The sequence below is a fragment of the Leuresthes tenuis genome, unplaced genomic scaffold, assembly GCF_036924035.1.
Source record: "Leuresthes tenuis unplaced genomic scaffold, fLeuTen1.0.hap1 SCAF_6, whole genome shotgun sequence".
NCBI lineage: Eukaryota > Metazoa > Chordata > Actinopteri > Atheriniformes > Atherinopsidae > Leuresthes > Leuresthes tenuis.
In genome coordinates, this window is record NW_027325360.1 from 22,029,702 (window position 1) to 22,049,117 (window position 19,416).

Genomic DNA, 19,416 nt, shown 5'->3' on the forward strand with positions numbered 1-19,416 from the left:
ATGTCGCCAGAGTTCAAATCTTAGCATGAGTCTGTGAGTCTGATAATATCAAAGCATAAATGTAGTCAGTGAAAAAAGTTCTTCCTTTTAGTTCATTTCAAAAATCAAAACTTTCCAATTCATGCAATAAATCTCGTGATAAACATGTGAAACATGAATGTACTGTTATCCCATCCTAAAGGCAAAACATAATAAAGACGACAAAACAGTAGAGTTCATGATACTGTAACTATTATTATAACTGCGTGCATAACGCAGTGTGGCATCATTTTACTGAAACACTTATCAGAATAGTTTGTGTCCAAAATCCACCAAATAATCTGCCCTTCCCTGAGAGCATGCATCCATTTCTTCCTTGGCTGATCCAACACAGTCCAACAATAAATATCTTTACTGCATATATTCTAGCCGCACAGTCGGATAAAAAAATAAAATCATAAAGTAGAGCATCTTGTTGTTGTTTTCAACATAGTTTATTCTTCTGGACAGTTTAAAACAAAATGTTATGACATTATTTTCAGATAAATTCACTTTCTGAAAAATACAAATCACACCCCAACAAAATGGTTGGTATTTACAGCACAAACGAGAAAAGTGTTGTGTTCAGTTTACTTCATTATTAACAATATATAAATAGAATTACTCTGAGTACAAAACAATAAAAAAATATCTGTCATATACAGCCATAAACTTGTTTAGTAATTACAATCAAAGTGCTGTTTTTCCACATTTTTTGATTAAGTGCATTTATACTTTGTATGAAAAAAACTCACACAATGTACAATATTCACATATCAGGTAAAGGTTCCCTGCTTTTACTTAAATCAGGGATATGTGCCTGAATTTTATTTTGTATTTTTTTTGTCTCAGTGGCTTCGTTGCTGTTTAACGCTATTTCTGTAAAAAGCGTTAAATATTAGAACAACAACAAAACTTTGCCCCCATTCAGGATTGTTTCACTTTCATTCACTGTCACCGGCTTTTTACTGTCATGTTGACAGATTAAAACTAACACGTGCTTCTGTACCACCCTGTTAGCCAGCAAATCTTTCTGGGACGTTTTCATAACAATTTCATCACATGAGATGTTGATCATTGACTCTCTCTCTGTGATGTGTGTTTCATCCTTGTTATTACCTTGTTAAACAAGTAAGAAATTGTTTTCTATCAATGGTCAAATGTAGGCAGTTGTACTTCTGATCAGTATCTAAAAACCAGAAAGCTTTCCCTACAAAAAAAAGTCAGTTAACAAAATACATTTTGCCAAAATGATAGTACCACATTGCCTCTTAGTGGTCCCAGAAAGAACTGCTGGACTTATAGTTTGTTATAGACACACAGACAGATGTCGCCAGAGTTCAAATCTTAGCATGAGTCTGTGAGTCTGATAATATCAAAGCACAAATGTAGTCAGTGAAAAAAGTTCTTCCTTTTAGTTCATTTAAAAAATCTAAACTTTCCAATTCATGCAATAAATCTCATGATAAACATGTGAAACATGAATGTACTGTTATCCCATCCTAAAGGCAAAACATAATAAAGACTACAAAACAGTAGAGTTCATGATACTGTAACTATTATTATAACTGCGGCATAACGCATTTCTGGCTAAACAAAGCATGTCCTATCAAGAAATATGACATGCCATGAGAACTGACTTTGCAAAAACATGATGTCAAAACAAAAGTGCTCAAACATACATGTTGTAAAACAGCAGCCAACTGTTGGACTTCACGGTTAAACAACAAAACCCTTCAGCTGCATTTAACTTATTCCTGATCAGCTTTGTTAATAGTTTACTTTGCTGCAATGATAGCAGAGATTTTATACAGATTTTATACAGGCTGAAACTGTAAAAAATCATAATGAAACTAGCTGATCGTTGTGTTTGCAGTACATATACATAAGATGGTTATCAGATGAGACGTTCTGGTCACGTGAAAAACGTGAAAAACATAATATATAAATATAATCTATCAATCACCTATCAGTCTTTCTGGGATGTTTTTATATGTATTTCTCCACATGAGATGTTGATCATTGACGCTGCGTGTGCAGTAACAGACAGTATTTTCCCTGTAATATCTGAGAGCCTCCACATTCCCATGTTTGAATAACTCTGATGTTGCTAATTTATTTACAAGAACACAATCTGCTCTTCATGAAATGTTGCCCAGTGTGGCATCATTTTACTGAAACACATATCAGAACAGTTTGTGTCCAAAATCCACCAAATAATCTGCCCTTCCCTGAGAGCATGCATCCATTTCTTCCTTGGCTGACGAAACAGTCTCAAATCAAACCAAACGGGCACAGTCCAACAATAAATATCTTTACTGCATATATTCTAGCCGCACAGTCGGATAAAAAAATAAAATCATAAAGTAGAGCATCTTGTTGTTGTTTTCAACATAGTTTATTCTTCTGGACAGTTTAAAACAAAATGTTATGACATTATTTTCAGATAAATTCACTTTCTGAAAAATACAAATCACACCCCAACAAAATGGTTGGTATTTACAGCACAAATGAGAAAAGTGTTGTGTTCAGTTTACTTCATTATTAACAATATATAAATAGAATTACTCTGAGTACAAAACAATAAAAAAATATCTGTCATATACAGCCATAAACTTGTTTAGTAATTACAATCAAAGTGCTGTTTTTCCACATTTTTTGATTAAGTGCATTTATACTTTGTATGAAAAAAACTCACACAATGTACATTATTCACATATCAGGTAAAGGTTCCCTGCTTTTACTTAAATCAGGGATATGTGCCTGAATTTTCTTTTTTTTTTTTTTTGTCTCAGTGGCTTCGTTGCTGTTTAACGCTATTCCTGTAAAAAGTGGTAAATATTAGAACAACAACAAAACTTTGCCCCCATTCAGGATTGTTTCACTTTCATTCACTGTCACCGGCTTTTTATTCTCATGTTGACAGATTAAAACTAACACGTGCTTCTGTACCACCCTGTTAGCCAGCAAATCTTTCTGGGACGTTTTCATAACAATTTCATCACATGAGATGTTGATCATTGACTCTCTCTCTGTGATGTGTGTTTCATCCTTGTTATTACCTTGTTAAACAAGTAAGAAATTGTTTTCTATCAATGGTCAAATGTAGGCAGTTGTACTTCTGATCAGTATCTAAAAACCAGAAAGCTTTCCCTACAAAAAAAAGTCAGTTAACAAAATACATTTTGCCAAAATGATAGTACCACATTGCCTCTTAGTGGTCCCAGAAAGAACTGCTGGACTTATAGTTTGTTATAGACACACAGACAGATGTCGCCAGAGTTCAAATCTTAGCATGAGTCTGTGAGTCTGATAATATCAAAGCATAAATGTAGTCAGTGAAAAAAGTTCTTCCTTTTAGTTCATTTCAAAAATCAAAACTTTCCAATTCATGCAATAAATCTCGTGATAAACATGTGAAACATGAATGTACTGTTATCCCATCCTAAAGGCAAAACATAATAAAGACGACAAAACAGTAGAGTTCATGATACTGTAACTATTATTATAACTGTGTGCATAACGCATTTCTGGCTAAACAAAGCATGTCCTATCACAGAAATATGACATGCCATGAGAACTGACTTTGCAAAAACATGATGTCAAAACAAAAGTGCTCAAACATACATGTTGTAAAACAGCAGCCAACTGTTGGACTTCACGGTTAAACAACAAAACCCTTCAGCTGCATTTAACTTATTCCTGATCAGCTTTGTTAATAGTTTACTTTGCTGCAATGATAGCAGTGATTTTATACAGCTATTAAAGGCTGAAACTGTAAAAAATCATAATGAAACTAGCTGATCGTTGTGTTTGCAGTACATATACATAAGATGGTTATCAGATGAGACGTTCTGGTCACGTGAAAAACGTGAAAAACATAATATATAAATAGAATCTATCAATCATCTATCAATCTTTCTGGGATGTTTTTATATGTATTTCTCCACATGAGATGTTGATCATTGACGCTGCGTGCGCAGTAACAGACAGTATTTTCCCTGTAATATCTGAGAGCCTCCACATTGCCATGTTTGGATAACTCTGATGTTGCTAATTTATTTACAAGAACACAATCTGCTCTTCATGAAATGTTGCCCAGTGTGGCATCATTTTACTGAAACACATATCAGAACAGTTTGTGTCCAAAATCCACCAAATAATCTGCCCTTCCCTGAGAGCATGCATCCATTTCTTCCTTGGCTGATGAAGCAGTCTCAAATCAAACCAAACGGGCACAGTCCAACAATAAATATCTTTACTGCATACATTCTAGCCGCACAGTCGGATAAAAAAATAAAATCATAAAGTAGAGCATCTTGTTGTTGTTTTCAACATAATTTATTCTTCTGGACAGTACAAAACTCTGAGTACAAAACAATAAAAAAATATCTGTCATATACAGCCAGAAACTTGTTTAGTAATTACAATCAAAGTGCTGTTTTTCCACATTTTTTGATTAAGTGCATTTATACATTGTATGAAAAAAACTCAGAATCTCACACAATGTACAATATTCACATATCAGGTAAAGGTTCCCTGCTTTTACTTAAATCAGGAACATCGTGGCTACAAAAATCCAAGACTTTTGGCCTCTGCACCTGGATACATTCAGTGAGTCTCATTCATAGTGTTTCCTCCAGTAAAGTCACTCAGTAGTTTGCATTTGATGCTTCCTGCCTGGAGTTTTGGAGCTCAGACAGTCAACAGGAGACGTCACCTCTCTGCTGACGGAGAGCCGATTCTCTGTCGACACAGCGGACAGGAGCCGAACTGCACTAAGACTCTGGAGTAGCAGTGGCGACATAAACAATTGTGGCCGCAGGGCAGTGTGATTCTGGCCTCTGTCGCCATGCACACCACGCAGCTTTGATCTGTGACTGGAAAAGAGGAATCACAATTACAAGACTGACAGACTGACAGTTTTCATTCACCCGACTACTTTCTCCTCTAAAATCAGATCATGTTGGCAGGAGGGACTCTTCTTACCTGCTGGGACTTCTGTGTTAAGGCAGGAGATAAAGTTATAACCAAGTCTTGAAACATCAGGTTTCGAACTGTGATGTTGGGAAACATCAGGATCGGGGAGAGACTCTGGTGCAGGGCAGGATCTGCTTGTGAAAAGCAATCCCTTTTTCTTCGAGCCTGCAGGAGAGATTTCAATTGTCATTCAGGCAGTTGTTGGTACTGTTAGTTCACATGAAATGCTCTGCTAACAAAAAAACAAGACAAATGTGTTGCAAGTCAAACAAAATGAAGGGGAAGTAATCATACTGTACCTAGGAGCAAAATGGCACATGTCTGCCCATAGAGATCTACCATGGCCCAAAGTGGCTGCCTGAGGTCCACTCCTGACAGTAGCTTTTGCCTATTTTTGTTGACGGCAATGTATATGTTGCCCCCATGAGAAAGCCAGAACTGCAGCTCTGAGCCTGCATGACAGATGGACTCAGGCACAGGAGCAGCCCAGTGGCCGGGTCTGGTGGTGAGTTTAGGGATGGCGAAGGGAGGCAGAGGCAGAGATCTTTCTGATGGCGGCACATTGGTGAAGCCCACACGTATTGCTCCATGCCAGTTACGCACATCCTCCTGTATTCTCAGTTCAATTCTTTCCTGTATCTTGACAGGGCGGTTGCTGAATACCAGGCCGTTCTGGAACGTATTCTTGGCCCTCTCAGCGCGTTTACACCCCTGGCTCAGGTGGATCTTCTCTCCCACAGCCTGAGAGTGGAAGGCGAGAGGACCGAGGCAACACAGGCTGCAGTTGTGTGGCATCTCTGATCCCAGGACTACAGGGAAACAAAAACAGTGATGGATCTTGATGAGCGAGCCATGACTTCATGGGGTGGATCTTTAAAAAGTCCGATCATGCAGATTACATTTGCACAAAAATGTCAACAGTAACTACTAACAACATTTCTTGTTCTACATGAACACATGGTGACTGCGTTGCAAATAATGCTTCTTAATCTAAACACCATGCTACTTTATTACAGGACTGGTAACAACAATTGGGTTGGCCCTGTTCTCTTTAGCATTGCTGCAGAGAACACTTGGAATGAGTAAGAATGAAACTAGCAACCCGCTGTGCTTTCACTTTAGAGAAGCACGTGAAGGTTTGGCATCCAGGCAAAGTTTGTTAGATAATATTAGCTTGTAACAGGCCAGTTACAATAAATGACTTCTGATCTGTGGAAACTTTCACTGCTGTGCAATAGTTTGGTCGAGCCTTTTGCTCCTGCAAATAGTTTCACAAGTTGACCTCATCTCAAGAAAGCATCATGTTTTTTTCAAATTTACACTCACTTACATTTGTGTCAGGGTTAGCTGCCTTACGAGCAATCCTACACGCAGTTCTCTCATGTTCTATCAGCCTTTCAGACCTCATGTTGTTCCTGTTTACAGCCAGTATTTGATCAAATTAGATCAGTCCTAAGATTGGCTGCTGTTTCTCGGAATGAGTTTGTCAGAGCATTCATACAAAGTTTTGCATCATTTTGCATCACCGAGCCAAAAACGTTCTGAAACTTCGATAAACTTGGGCTGCCCAAACCTCTGCCTGGTGATCCTGCCCTCTAAAGTGACACACAAACCATTCACTAAAACTGCTTCAAATGTAGAAATGTATGACTCATTTTGAACCTTTTGGCACCTGGAGATTAGGTAATCTTCCTCTTATTTCACTGTTTACAGTAAGAGCAGTTGTAGCCCTCTGTAGAAACTCTTGGTGTGACTCACACACTCATTATACATTACTTTAACTTGTTTGTGGCAAGATGATTATTTCCTGTCTAGGAAGTCTCTCAGTGTCTCTTATCTGCACGGCGCTAACATTTTACTTTTCAGCATGTAAATCCTTAAGTCTCTCTTATTTTCCTCCGGCTTACAGCACTCCCCTTCGGTTGTCTCCCCTTTCTTCCCTCTCCCTTAACTGAGCTCCCTGTAATGTGGCACAGCTGGTAGATTTGGATAAATAAAAAAAAAGAACAGGTGGGTTTTCATAAAGTGCAAGGTAAAAAGTTGTCTGAGCTTGAAATTAAGAGAATGAAGACACATAGAAATAGATATAACTGTTTTGCTTCTCAGTTCAAGGAAAGCACTCAAATAGATTTGCTTTTGATGTTTTGTATTTTATCGAAATTAATCTGACAAGTTTTAATTCACAGACCGTCATACTGCTGTTTAAAGCAACATTTTAACCTACATATGACATTTCCCCATAAAGACAGAAAATAAATGTCTCACCAGACTTCTTGCAGCTCTTCTTCATAATCTTGAGGAAGGTTTCAGTAATCTTCTTTGCGTCTCGGCAGACTTTTTGTTCACTGTTCATGTCTGTTGTTTCTCGGTAAAACTGTGATGAAGTGGGAGTGTTGTCTGCTTTTAAACAGAGCGCACACGTGTGCTTTGACAACACTAACATCCCCAGCATCACTCAGAAGGAAACGGGTGGGACTGTGAGAGGGAGGAGCCAAACTTTGGAAATTTACCGAAAGTTTTGAAAACAGTTGGATAAGTTCCGGATTTCTTTTGCCTCAGAGGCTACATTGCTGTTTAACGCCACTCCTGTAGAAGGCGGTAATTACTAGAACAACAAAACTTTGCCCCCATTCAGGATTGTTTCACTTTCATTCACTGTCACTGGCTTTTTATTCTCATATTGACAGATTAAAACTAACACGTACTTTTGTGTGATCTTCTTTAGTCCGCAGCCTCCACATTGCCATGTTTGGATAACTCTGATGTTGCTAATTTATTTACAAGAACACAATCGGCTCTTCATGAAATGTTGCCCAGTGTGGCATCATTTTACTGAAACACATATCAGAACAGTTTGTGTCCAAAATCCACCAAATAATCTGCCCTTCCCTGAGAGCAAGCATCTATTTCTTCCTTGGCTGATGAAGCAGTCTCAAATCAAACCAAACAGAAAGATCTCTGGTCACGTGAAAACACTGAGTTTGTGTTTCATCGTGGATTAATCATCTATCAACCACAATGTGAGCAGTGATTTGCCAGTTTAGTGATATCAGTTGTGCATCTGTAAAGTAAGCATCTCTCTCTGTTTGACTTTAGTGTCACCAGTGTTGCCACATGATAATGGCCTTTCATCCTGTTTCTGTGTCCAAAATCCACCAAATAATCTGCCCTTCCCTGAGAGCATGCATCCATTTCTTTCTTGGCTGATGAAACCGTCTCAAATCAAACCAAACGGACACAGTCCAACAATAAATATCTTTACTGCATATATTCTAGCCGCACAGTCGGATAAAAAAATAAAATCATAAAGTAGAGCATCTTGTTGTTGTTTTCAACATAGTTTATTCTTCTGGACAGTTTAAAACAAAATGTTATGACATTATTTTCAGATAAATTCACTTTCTGAAAAATACAAATCACACCCCAACAAAATGGTTGGTATTTACAGCACAAATGAGAAAAGTGTTGTGTTCAGTTTACTTCATTATTAACAATATATAAATAGAATTACTCTGAGTCCAAAACAATAAAAAAAATGTCTGTCAGATACAGCCATAAACTTGTTTAGTAATTACAATCAAAGTGCTGTTTTTCCACATTTTTTGATTAAGTGCATTTATACTTTGTATGAAAAAAACTCAGAATCTCACACAATGTACATTATTCACATATTAGGTAAAGGTTCCCTGCTTTTACTTAAATCAGGGATATGTGCCTGAATTTTCTTTCTTTTTTTTTTTGTCTCAGTGGCTTCGTTGCTGTTTAACGCTATTCCTGTAAAAAGCGGTAAATATTAGAACAACAACAAAACTTTGCCCCCATTCAGGATTGTTTCACTTTCATTCACTGTCACCGGCTTTTTATTTTCATGTTGACAGATTAAAACTAACACGTGCTTCTGTACCACCCTGTTAGCCAGCAAATCTTTCTGGGACGTTTTCATAACAATTTCATCACATGAGATGTTGATCATTGACTCTCTCTCTGTGATGTGTGTTTCATCCTTGTTATTACCTTGTTAAACAAGTAACAAATTGTTTTCTATCAATGGTCAAATGTAGGCAGTTGTACTTCTGATCAGTATCTAAAAACCAGAAAGCTTTCCCTACAAAAAAAAGTCAGTTAACAAAATACATTTTGCCAAAATGATAGTACCACATTGCCTCTTAGTGGTCCCAGAAAGAACTGCTGGACTTATAGTTTGTTATAGACACACAGACAGATGTCGCCAGAGTTCAAATCTTAGCATGAGTCTGTGAGTCTGATAATATCAAAGCACAAATGTAGTCAGTGAAAAAAGTTCTTCCTTTTAGTTCATTTCAAAAATCAAAACTTTCCAATTCATGCAATAAATCTCGTGATAAACATGTGAAACATGAATGTACTGTTATCCCATCCTAAAGGCAAAACATAATAAAGACGACAAAACAGTAGAGTTCATGATACTGTAACTATTATTATAACTGCGGCATAACGCATTTCTGGCTAAACAAAGCATGTCCTATCACAGAAATATGACATGCCATGAGAACTGACTTTGCAAAAACATGATGTCAAAACAAAAGTGCTCAAACATACATGTTGTAAAACAGCAGCCAACTGTTGGACTTCACGGTTAAACAACAAAACCCTTCAGCTGCATTTAACTTATTCCTGATCAGCTTTGTTAATAGTTTACTTTGCTGCAATGATAGCAGTGATTTTATACAGATTTTATACAGGCTGAAACTGTAAAATATCATAATGAAACTAGCTGATCGTTGTGTTTGCAGTACATATACATAAGATGGTTATCAGATGAGACGTTCTGGTCACGTGAAAAACGTGAAAAACATAATATATAAATATAATCTATCAATCATCTATCAATCTTTCTGGGATGTTTTTATATGTATTTCTCCACATGAGATGTTGATCATTGACGCTGCGTGTGCAGTAACAGACAGTATTTTCCCTGTAATATCTGAGAGCCTCCACATTGCCATGTTTGGATAACTCTGATGTTGCTAATTTATTTACAAGAACACAATCTGCTCTTCATGAAATGTTGCCCAGTGTGGCATCATTTTACTGAAACACATATCAGAACAGTTTGTGTCCAAAATCCACCAAATAATCTGCCCTTCCCTGAGAGCATGCATCCATTTCTTCCTTGGCTGATGAAGCAGTCTCAAATCAAACCAAACGGGCACAGTCCAACAATAAATATCTTTACTGCATACATTCTAGCCGCACAGTCGGATAAAAAAATAAAATCATAAAGTAGAGCATCTTGTTGTTGTTTTCAACATAATTTATTCTTCTGGACAGTACAAAACTCTGAGTACAAAACAATAAAAAAATATCTGTCATATACAGCCAGAAACTTGTTTAGTAATTACAATCAAAGTGCTGTTTTTCCACATTTTTTGATTAAGTGCATTTATACATTGTATGAAAAAAACTCAGAATCTCACACAATGTACAATATTCACATATCAGGTAAAGGTTCCCTGCTTTTACTTAAATCAGGAACATCGTGGCTACAAAAATCCAAGACTTTTGGCCTCTGCACCTGGATACATTCAGTGAGTCTCATTCATAGTGTTTCCTCCAGTAAAGTCACTCAGTAGTTTGCATTTGATGCTTCCTGCCTGGAGTTTTGGAGCTCAGACAGTCAACTGGAGACGTCACCTCTCTGCTGACGGAGAGCCGATTCTCTGTCGACACAGCGGACAGGAGCCGAACTGCACTAAGACTCTGGAGTAGCAGTGGCGACATAAACAATTGTGGCCGCAGGGCAGTGTGATTCTGGCCTCTGTCGCCATGCACACCACGCAGCTTTGATCTGTGACTGGAAAAGAGGAATCACAATTACAAGACTGACAGAATGACAGTTTTCATTCACCCGACTACTTTCTCCTCTAAAATCAGATCATGTTGGCAGGAGGGACTCTTCTTACCTGCTGGGACTTCTGTGTTAAGGCAGGAGATAAAGTTATTACCAAGTCTTGAAACATCAGGTTTCGAACTGTGATGTTGGGAAACATCAGGATCGGGGAGAGACTCTGGTGCAGGGCAGGATCTGCTTGTGAAAAGCAATCCCTTTTTCTTCGAGCCTGCAGGAGAGATTTCAATTGTCATTCAGGCAGTTGTTGGTACTGTTAGTTCACATGAAATGCTCTGCTAACAAAAAAACAAGACAAATGTGTTGCAAGTCAAACAAAATGAAGGGGAAGTAATCATACTGTACCTAGGAGCAAAATGGCACATGTCTGCCCATAGAGATCTACCATGGCCCAAAGTGGCTGCCTGAGGTCCACTCCTGACAGTAGCTTTTGCCTATTTTTGTTGACTGCAATGTATATGTTGCCCCCATGAGAAAGCCAGAACTGCAGCTCTGAGCCTGCACGACAGATGGACTCAGGCACAGGAGCAGCCCAGTGGCCGGGTCTGGTGGTGAGTTTAGGGATGGCGAAGGGAGGCAGAGGCAGAGATCTTTCTGATGGCGGCACATTGGTGAAGCCCACACGTATTGCTCCATGCCAGTTACGCACATCCTCCTGTATTCTCAGTTCAATTCTTTCCTGTATCTTGACAGGGCGGTTGCTGAATACCAGGCCGTTCTGGAACGTATTCTTGGCCCTCTCAGCGCGTTTACACCCCTGGCTCAGGTGGATCTTCTCTCCCACAGCCTGAGAGTGGAAGGCGAGAGGACCGAGGCAACACAGGCTGCAGTTGTGTGGCATCTCTGATCCCAGGACTACAGGGAAACAAAAACAGTGATGGATCTTGATGAGCGAGCCATGACTTCATGGGGTGGATCTTTAAAAAGTCCGATCATGCAGATTACATTTGCACAAAAATGTCAACAGTAACTACTAACAACATTTCTTGTTCTACATGAACACATGGTGACTGCGTTGCAAATAATGCTTCTTAATCTAAACACCATGCTACTTTATTACAGGACTGGTAACAACAATTGGGTTGGCCCTGTTCTCTTTAGCATTGCTGCAGAGAACACTTGGAATGAGTAAGAATGAAACTAGCAACCCGCTGTGCTTTCACTTTAGAGAAGCACGTGAAGGTTTGGCATCCAGGCAAAGTTTGTTAGATAATATTAGCTTGTAACAGGCCAGTTACAATAAATTACTTCTGATCTGTGGAAATTGTCACTGGTGTGCAATAGTTTGGTCGAGCCTTTTGCTCCTGCAAATAGTTTCACAAGTTGACCTCATTTCAAGAAAGCATCATGTTTTTTTCAAATTTACTCTCACTTACATTTGTGTCAGGGTTAGCTGCCTTACGAGCAATCCTACACGCAGTTCTCTCATGTTCTATCAGCCTTTCAGACCTCATGTTGTTCCTGTTTACAGCCAGTATTTGATCAAATTAGATCAGTCCTAAGATTGGCTGCTGTTTCTCGGAATGAGTTTGTCAGAGCATTCATACAAAGTTTTGCATCATTTTGCATCACCGAGCCAAAAACGTTCTGAAACTCTGATAAACTTGGGCTGCCCAAACCTCTGCCTGGTGATCCTGCCCTCTAAAGTGACACACAAACCATTCACTAAAACTGCTTCAAATGTAGAAATGTATGACTCATTTTGAACCTTTTGGCACCTGGAGATTAGGTAATCTTCCTCTTATTTCACTGTTTACAGTAAGAGCAGTTGTAGCCCTCTGTAGAAACTCTTGGTGTGACTCACACACTCATTATACATTACTTTAAATTGTTTGTGGCAAGATGATTATTTCCTGTCTAGGAAGTCTCTCAGTGTCTCTTATCTGCACGGCGCTAACATTTTACTTTTCAGCATGTAAATCCTTAAGTCTCTCTTATTTTCCTCCGGCTTACAGCACTCCCCTTCGGTTGTCTCCCCTTTCTTCCCTCTCCCTTAACTGAGCTCCCTGTAATGTGGCACAGCTGGTAGATTTGGATAAATAAAAAAAAGAACAGGTGGGTTTTCATAAAGTGCAAGGTAAAAAGTTGTCTGAGCTTGAAATTAAGAGAATGAAGACACATAGAAATAGATATAACTGTTTTGCTTCTCAGTTCAAGGAAAGCACTCAAATAGATTTGCTTTTGATGTTTTGTATTTTATCGAAATTAATCTGACAAGTTTTAATTCACAGACCGTCATACTGCTGTTTAAAGCAACATTTTAACCTACATATGACATTTCCCCATAAAGACAGAAAATAAATGTCTCACCAGACTTCTTGCAGCTCTTCTTCATAATCTTGAGGAAGGTTTCAGTAATCTTCTTTGCGTCTCGGCAGACTTTTTGTTCACTGTTCATGTCTGTTGTTTCTCGGTAAAACTGTGATGAAGTGGGAGTGCTGTCTGCTTTTAAACAGAGCGCACACGTGTGCTTTGACAACACTAACATCCCCAGCATCACTCAGAAGGAAACGGGTGGGACTGTGAGAGGGAGGAGCCAAACTTTGGAAATTTACCGAAAGTTTTGAAAACAGTTGGATAAGTTCCGGATTTCTTTTGCCTCAGAGGCTACATTGCTGTTTAACGCCACTCCTGTAGAAGGCGGTAATTACCAGAACAACAAAACTTTGCCCCCATTCAGGATTGTTTCACTTTCATTCACTGTCACTGGCTTTTTATTCTCATGTTGACAGATTAAAATTAACACGTGCTTTTGTGTGATCTTGTTTAGCCCGCAAATCTTTCTGGGATGTTTTTATATGTATTTCTCCACATGAGATGTTGATCATTGACGCTGCGTGCGCAGTAACAGACAGTATTTTCCCTGTAATATCTGAGAGCCTCCACATTCCCATGTTTGGATAACTATGATGTTGCTAATTTATTTACAAGAATACAATCGGCTCTTTATGAAATGTTTCCCAGTGTGGCATCATTTTACTGAAAGGCATATCAGGACAAGCAAATCATGTGATCCATGTAGACGCATCATGTCAAATGCCAACCAAACACACACACACAAAAAAAATTATTCTATTCCAAGAAACGTCCAAGATAGTTATGTGATGATATCAGGGAAGTCTGTGCAACACTTTCTTGGTTATTTGTGGTTGACAAGATTTGTCGCCCTCCTCAGGGCACATGTGCTGGGAATTTCTCAGTCCTCATTGGCTGATTCATGATCACGTGGTCGAGTAAAACTATCGCTGGATATCCAGAGTGAAATCATCACTCTTGGAAATGTACTCGCATGTCTTCTGCAACAGTGTGAGCAACAATCCCGTGACTTGTTTTCAAATTCCCCTATTGTCTCGGCTCGGGGGGTGTGCTGTACAATGGCGTTTCAATATGTACACCATGTACAGTAAGAAAAATAAATCCTGTATTTTGTGGATATAGGTCTGATTCTTCTCATAAAACAATGAGATACTCTCTATACCTTTTATAGTTTAAATCAGGAATAAAAGTCTATATATATACATATAAATATATATATATTTAATATACTACAAATGATACATACTACAACTGCAGTATGTATGTATGTATTTAATCCTATAACCTGTATGAAGCTAATCACCAACATCACATGACTTACAGGAAAAGAGAAACATGTTTAAGCAGCTGTGTAAAGAGAGGAGTGTTGGAGATAAAATCTGAGAAACCTGATGTTGTAAACCAGTGCCAGGATTATAAACTTTAACTGGTTGTAATGTGTTCAGGTTTTTACCTGCCCAGGATCAGGTATTTCCAGTTAGTCAAGTTAAGATGACACAATATATTTAAACATTTTCCAGATAGGAAAGTTGAATTTATCCTTTTTTTTTCTTTTTTTTTCTTGTCCTGTTCAGCATTATGGCAGCAGATTTGTAATCTGAATACCGTTTATGCCAGACAGTTTTGCTTCGCCAAGGGAAGCTTTGTGAATGTAAAGCTCCCCTTGATGACCACCAACTGCTTATTTATTTATTTTTGTTACAATATTTAACATGTAATAGTGCCGAATTTAGTGCTTAGTTGGCTTAGTGCCATGTTAAATCTGGAGGAGAGTTACCTCCAGGCTCTGCAGAACTGAACAGAAAGAAGGAAGAGAAGGACGACATGCTTTAAGTTCTGTCGTAGCTATGGCATAACTTAAAGCATGCTGAGTGATCTGAAAATAGCATGAAATGTGTCTGGGATGAGCTTCACTGATTGATTTGAACCACGCAGCTAGAACAAATAAGCAATGCTCTGAGAATGTCTTCAAACTGTACTGAAAGAGATTACATTAAAATCTGCTGAAATACTGTAGAGGTTACAGAGCCATCAAATTCAGCTGTTTTAAGGAATCTAATATTACCTTTCTGACAAGATACGCCATATATACATGTGTGTGCATGTACTGTATGTATATTAAACATATATCTCAATTTAAAATGTATTTATTCAGTCTGTAAATAGCAGATCTACCTTCCTCCTCCTCTGTGTGCTCCAGCAGCAAGACACTTGGTCAGACATGGCAGGCCATCAAAAAATCTACTTGTTCCCACTCCACCTGTTCAAAAAACTATTAATCTACCCCCGTCCAATAAAACGCTTGACTCTCATCGAGGAGCCAATAGAAAGGCAGTAAAGCTGTGGGACCCAAGCCAATCCCAAGCTGCATTCTAATGTGGCCTATCTTTTTCAAGGTGCCACTCCATTTCCAGATACTGCTTATTTATGATTTCTGAGGACAGAGCCTGCAGGAGCCATGTGTCTGTAGCAGAACACCAAATTCTGTGTCCAGAGGGCTCAACTGATACTTCAGATATGGAGCTAGTAAACAGCAAACTGTGGATAACTGCTGCACGGTGCACGTGGTAGCAACTTTGACAGACTTCAAGGACTTTGTTAAGACTGCGATTTGTGCCCTTAATTATTTGCGTATCAAGGGACGGAGGGTGTGGTCCCAAATCCAGACTGCTTCTGGCTGACAGATCTCCCTCTTTGGCCGTCAGGGGTCATTTTACACTTGGATCTTTCTGGATGTGTTGATGATATTTCGAGGCAGAGTTTAAGAACTTCCTATGGATCCAAACATCCAGGGATCTTTCCTGTTCAACAACAGCCTGAACCAATTCCCCTCAGATCTCAAGGCACCAATGTGTCAGTACTCAGTGCCCAACTCTTTCTACAAGCTCAACCCGGGCCTTAACAGCCAGCTGCAGCCAGGAACACCTCACGGCATCAGCGACATCCTGAGCCGCTCCATGGTCGGATACTCCACCATGGGGGGGTTTGGTCCCTCTGTAACCAGCACATCCATGTACTATAACCGAGACTACAACTCCTCGCTGGGCGGCTTCTCCAAGCCTGGAGCAGAGTGCCCTATGAAGGGTCGCAGTGTGAGCTGCTGGGCGGAGAGCAGCTGTGACTGGAGAGGAGGAAGGCAGCATTGCACCAACAGTGAGTCTAAATGTTGCATCCAGCTCATCAACACAGCGCAACTCCCACTGTGTTTGTCTGTGAGGACTCAACAAGGGATGTCCCTCTTTACAGACAGAGACATTATCAGGTGCAGGGAGCTGGTTATAAGCCTCGATTTGACCAACTCTTTTTTGTATCTTTAATTGCTGCGACCCACTGAATAGTGTCTATATTCTATTAGATGAAAGATCAGCATTTAACTAAAAGGTGTATATGCTCCATCTTCAAAAAAAATAATACTAATAAAATTTAAAAAAAACACAGGACAGATGCAATGAGTCAGTGATTTATAAATGATGTCATACAAAACCTCATCCAGCTCAAGTATTCAGCTGATGCACTCAATTCAGTGTACAACAACAACAAAAAACACGCTGTTCCCTTTAAAAATGTATCTGGCTACACAAATGTGCAATTAAATCAGCTATTGCAACAACTTGTAGTGTTTCAGTGGGAGAGTTTTCTCTACCCAAACAAAATATATATCTCAAAGAGAAAAAATCCTGCCTGATATGTTACGTTCTTTATCATTCCAGACAGTGGTCCTCTTGGGGAAATACCCAGCAGAAAGAAACACACCAGACCAACATTTAGTGGACATCAGATATTTGCTTTGGAGAAGACCTTTGAGCAGACCAAGTACTTGGCTGGGCCAGAGAGAGCAAGACTGGCTTACTCCTTGGGAATGACTGAATCACAAGTTAAGGTGAGAGTGGTGGCACTTTTTTTGGAGAGATAAATAAGTATAAAGTGGTATGGTTTGTTCCCTTTTATATTTTGTGTAATTTCTTTATGTCTGACAATTGCCATGGTTTTCAGTGATTTTACTAGTGCAGAATGTGCAGCAACTAACGGTAGACAATGTGTGCAAGAACTTACAAGAACTGGAAAGTTATTAGAATCAAAAACAGGTTCAACAACGGCATTTATTAACGACCCTTTCCGGTAACGCCTGCGGTAGTAAAATTGTGAAGCAGCACGTCCTCATTCACCAGGACTCAATATCTCACCAACGCTGCCTGTGTCTTAGGTGTGGTTTCAGAACCGACGCACCAAGTGGAGGAAGAAGAGCGCCACGGAGCCGAGTTCCACGCAGGCGAGCCACGCGGGGCAAGGCGGGGAGGCCTCGGAGAATGAGGTGGAGGACGAGGAGTACAACAAGCCCCTTGACCCCGACTCTGACGATGATAAGATCCGACTGCTGCTGCGGAAGCACCGCAGGGCTTTCTCCGTCCTGCGGCTCGGGCCTCATCCCGTCTGACACTCTCCGTTCGGACTGAACTAAAGCGCTCACACCCACACAGGCTACCCGGCAGACCTGCATGCTGTGATAAATATAGTTAGGCTTGAGTTTAATCAGTAGGCAGAGGTGCATGTGAAGAGGAGGTCAGACAGAAGCGCACCAAGGGCACAAAACGAGACTATAATACTTACTTTGAATACTGTAAAGTGGAATTATGCCATGCACATAATGCAGTAAAAGAAAAAACAAAACAAACAAAAAAACAAACAAACCTGGGGAAATCTGCATGTTGCTGTTAGTGATAGAAAAAATAAAATTCAAGTCACCTGTGATTTAATCGTTGAAGATGTCTGGAATTATTTGGATTTAGTGTTAAGAAGAAAAGATAAATAAGAGATAAAGAGCAGGTGCCAAATGTAGAACCGACTTACCAAAGCCCTTTCACGGAATCAATTAACAAACTTTACCTGCAGACATTAAAGGCAAAAACACTTTTCGGTGGAAGAAAATATATTGAGAAAGGACTAATCTCTTTAGTCCCTCAGTCAAATCCTTAGAAAACTAAATTAAAAAACAGATGTTGATAAATCTGTAGATTAGATGATGTAAAGACGAATATGTCTAAGATAATTCCACTTTGTTACATACACACACTGAATGAGACACTGACAGTGTTAATGGTTTCATTAGTAATACATTTAAGTGTTAGCGAATAAGCCGAAACATTAAAGGGTGTCAAGATCTGCTCATATGATGTAACCTGCTCCCATTTGCAGTGTAAATATGAACTGTGATCTGCTGAATGTTTGACCTGAGGTTGGTTAATGTAGAAGTCTGCAGCTGTGTTTTTCATTGTCTTCTACTTGACTTGAAGATATTCAACTGCACAATGTAAAAAGTATTGGAAAGTGTGCACAATAAATTATTGTGAGTTATTTATCAGACTTGGTTGTTCTGTCTGCTTTTAAATGGAAAATCCAACTCGCACAAACATCACTTGGTGCAGCAGTTCTGCTGGAGGACTTTCTGTCCGGTTACGATGACACGGTGAGCTAAAGGGCAAAAAAAAAGCTGGAGAGATGGTTATGGGTCAAGTCTTGTGTAATTTAAAGGTGTAGTATGGCTTAAGCGAAGACAATGACCCCTGCGACCCAGTCTGATATAAAATCAATACAGACAAAACGGCTCATTCAGCATTTAGACTCTGATAGTCCTACCTCTATGCATGTTTGGTTCATTCAGTTTACAGCAGGCCAGATAATGCTGACAAAGATGCTGTCCGGCATTTATGACAATAAACCTACTCTGGACGGTGGTAAACAATTTAGCAGGGATTATGTACTTGTTTGTCACTGCCATTTGATTACATGCTGTAGTTTCCTTCCAACAAGCTGTTGTTTGGGTATTTTTCTTAAAGGCGTGGATCCATCTGACTCAAACAGAAGAATGAACCAACAATAAAATTGAGAATCAGTCACAAATTGAGCAGGCTCTTGCACTGCTGGAGATTTTCAATCAGAGGAAAATGTCCCGAACAGCCAGCTCATTCCAGCTTTAGAAAGAAGGCTTATGACCTCCTCTGTTTAAGATTCACTCCATTATCTGCCACACAATGAGTGCAGCTTACTATAGCTGAACTTAAAACTGTGTAAACCGAATGCACGACACAGAGATGCAGTAAAACAATACCTGGCTTACAAGTGCAGGCTTGGTGATCACTTAACAAACCGGTTGATTATTCTTCAATCTGAGCCACAACAAACACTGATTAATGTTATTCTCAACATTCAAAGCAGCT

The 19,416-nt window shown here is 39.3% G+C and overlaps 3 protein-coding genes across 3 annotated transcripts; 1 reads left to right on the forward strand and 2 right to left on the reverse strand.

Moving 5' to 3' along the window:
- Positions 1-4,388: 4,388 nt before the first annotated feature.
- Positions 4,389-7,441, reverse strand: LOC140309178 (E3 ubiquitin-protein ligase NEURL3-like). The gene is made up of 4 exons (XM_072387003.1): positions 7,264-7,441; positions 5,298-5,807; positions 5,008-5,163; positions 4,389-4,898 (listed from the first exon to the last, which is right to left on the reverse strand). Exons 1-4 carry the CDS (start codon positions 7,439-7,441, stop codon positions 4,735-4,737), a joined length of 1,008 nt encoding a protein of 335 aa, XP_072243104.1. The 3' UTR covers positions 4,389-4,734.
- Positions 7,442-10,321: 2,880 nt separating this feature from the next.
- LOC140309179 (E3 ubiquitin-protein ligase NEURL3-like) lies at positions 10,322-13,312 on the reverse strand. Its single transcript, XM_072387004.1, has 4 exons — positions 13,196-13,312; positions 11,231-11,740; positions 10,941-11,096; positions 10,322-10,831 (listed from the first exon to the last, which is right to left on the reverse strand). The coding sequence occupies exons 1-4, from the start codon at positions 13,281-13,283 to the stop codon at positions 10,668-10,670; spliced, it is 918 nt and encodes a 305-aa protein (XP_072243105.1). The 5' UTR covers positions 13,284-13,312; the 3' UTR covers positions 10,322-10,667.
- A 2,577-nt stretch (positions 13,313-15,889) lies between these two features.
- Positions 15,890-18,562, forward strand: nkx6.3 (NK6 homeobox 3). Its single transcript, XM_072388232.1, has 3 exons — positions 15,890-16,354; positions 16,912-17,081; positions 17,406-18,562. The coding sequence occupies exons 1-3, from the start codon at positions 15,976-15,978 to the stop codon at positions 17,634-17,636; spliced, it is 780 nt and encodes a 259-aa protein (XP_072244333.1). The 5' UTR covers positions 15,890-15,975; the 3' UTR covers positions 17,637-18,562.
- Positions 18,563-19,416: the final 854 nt, after the last annotated feature.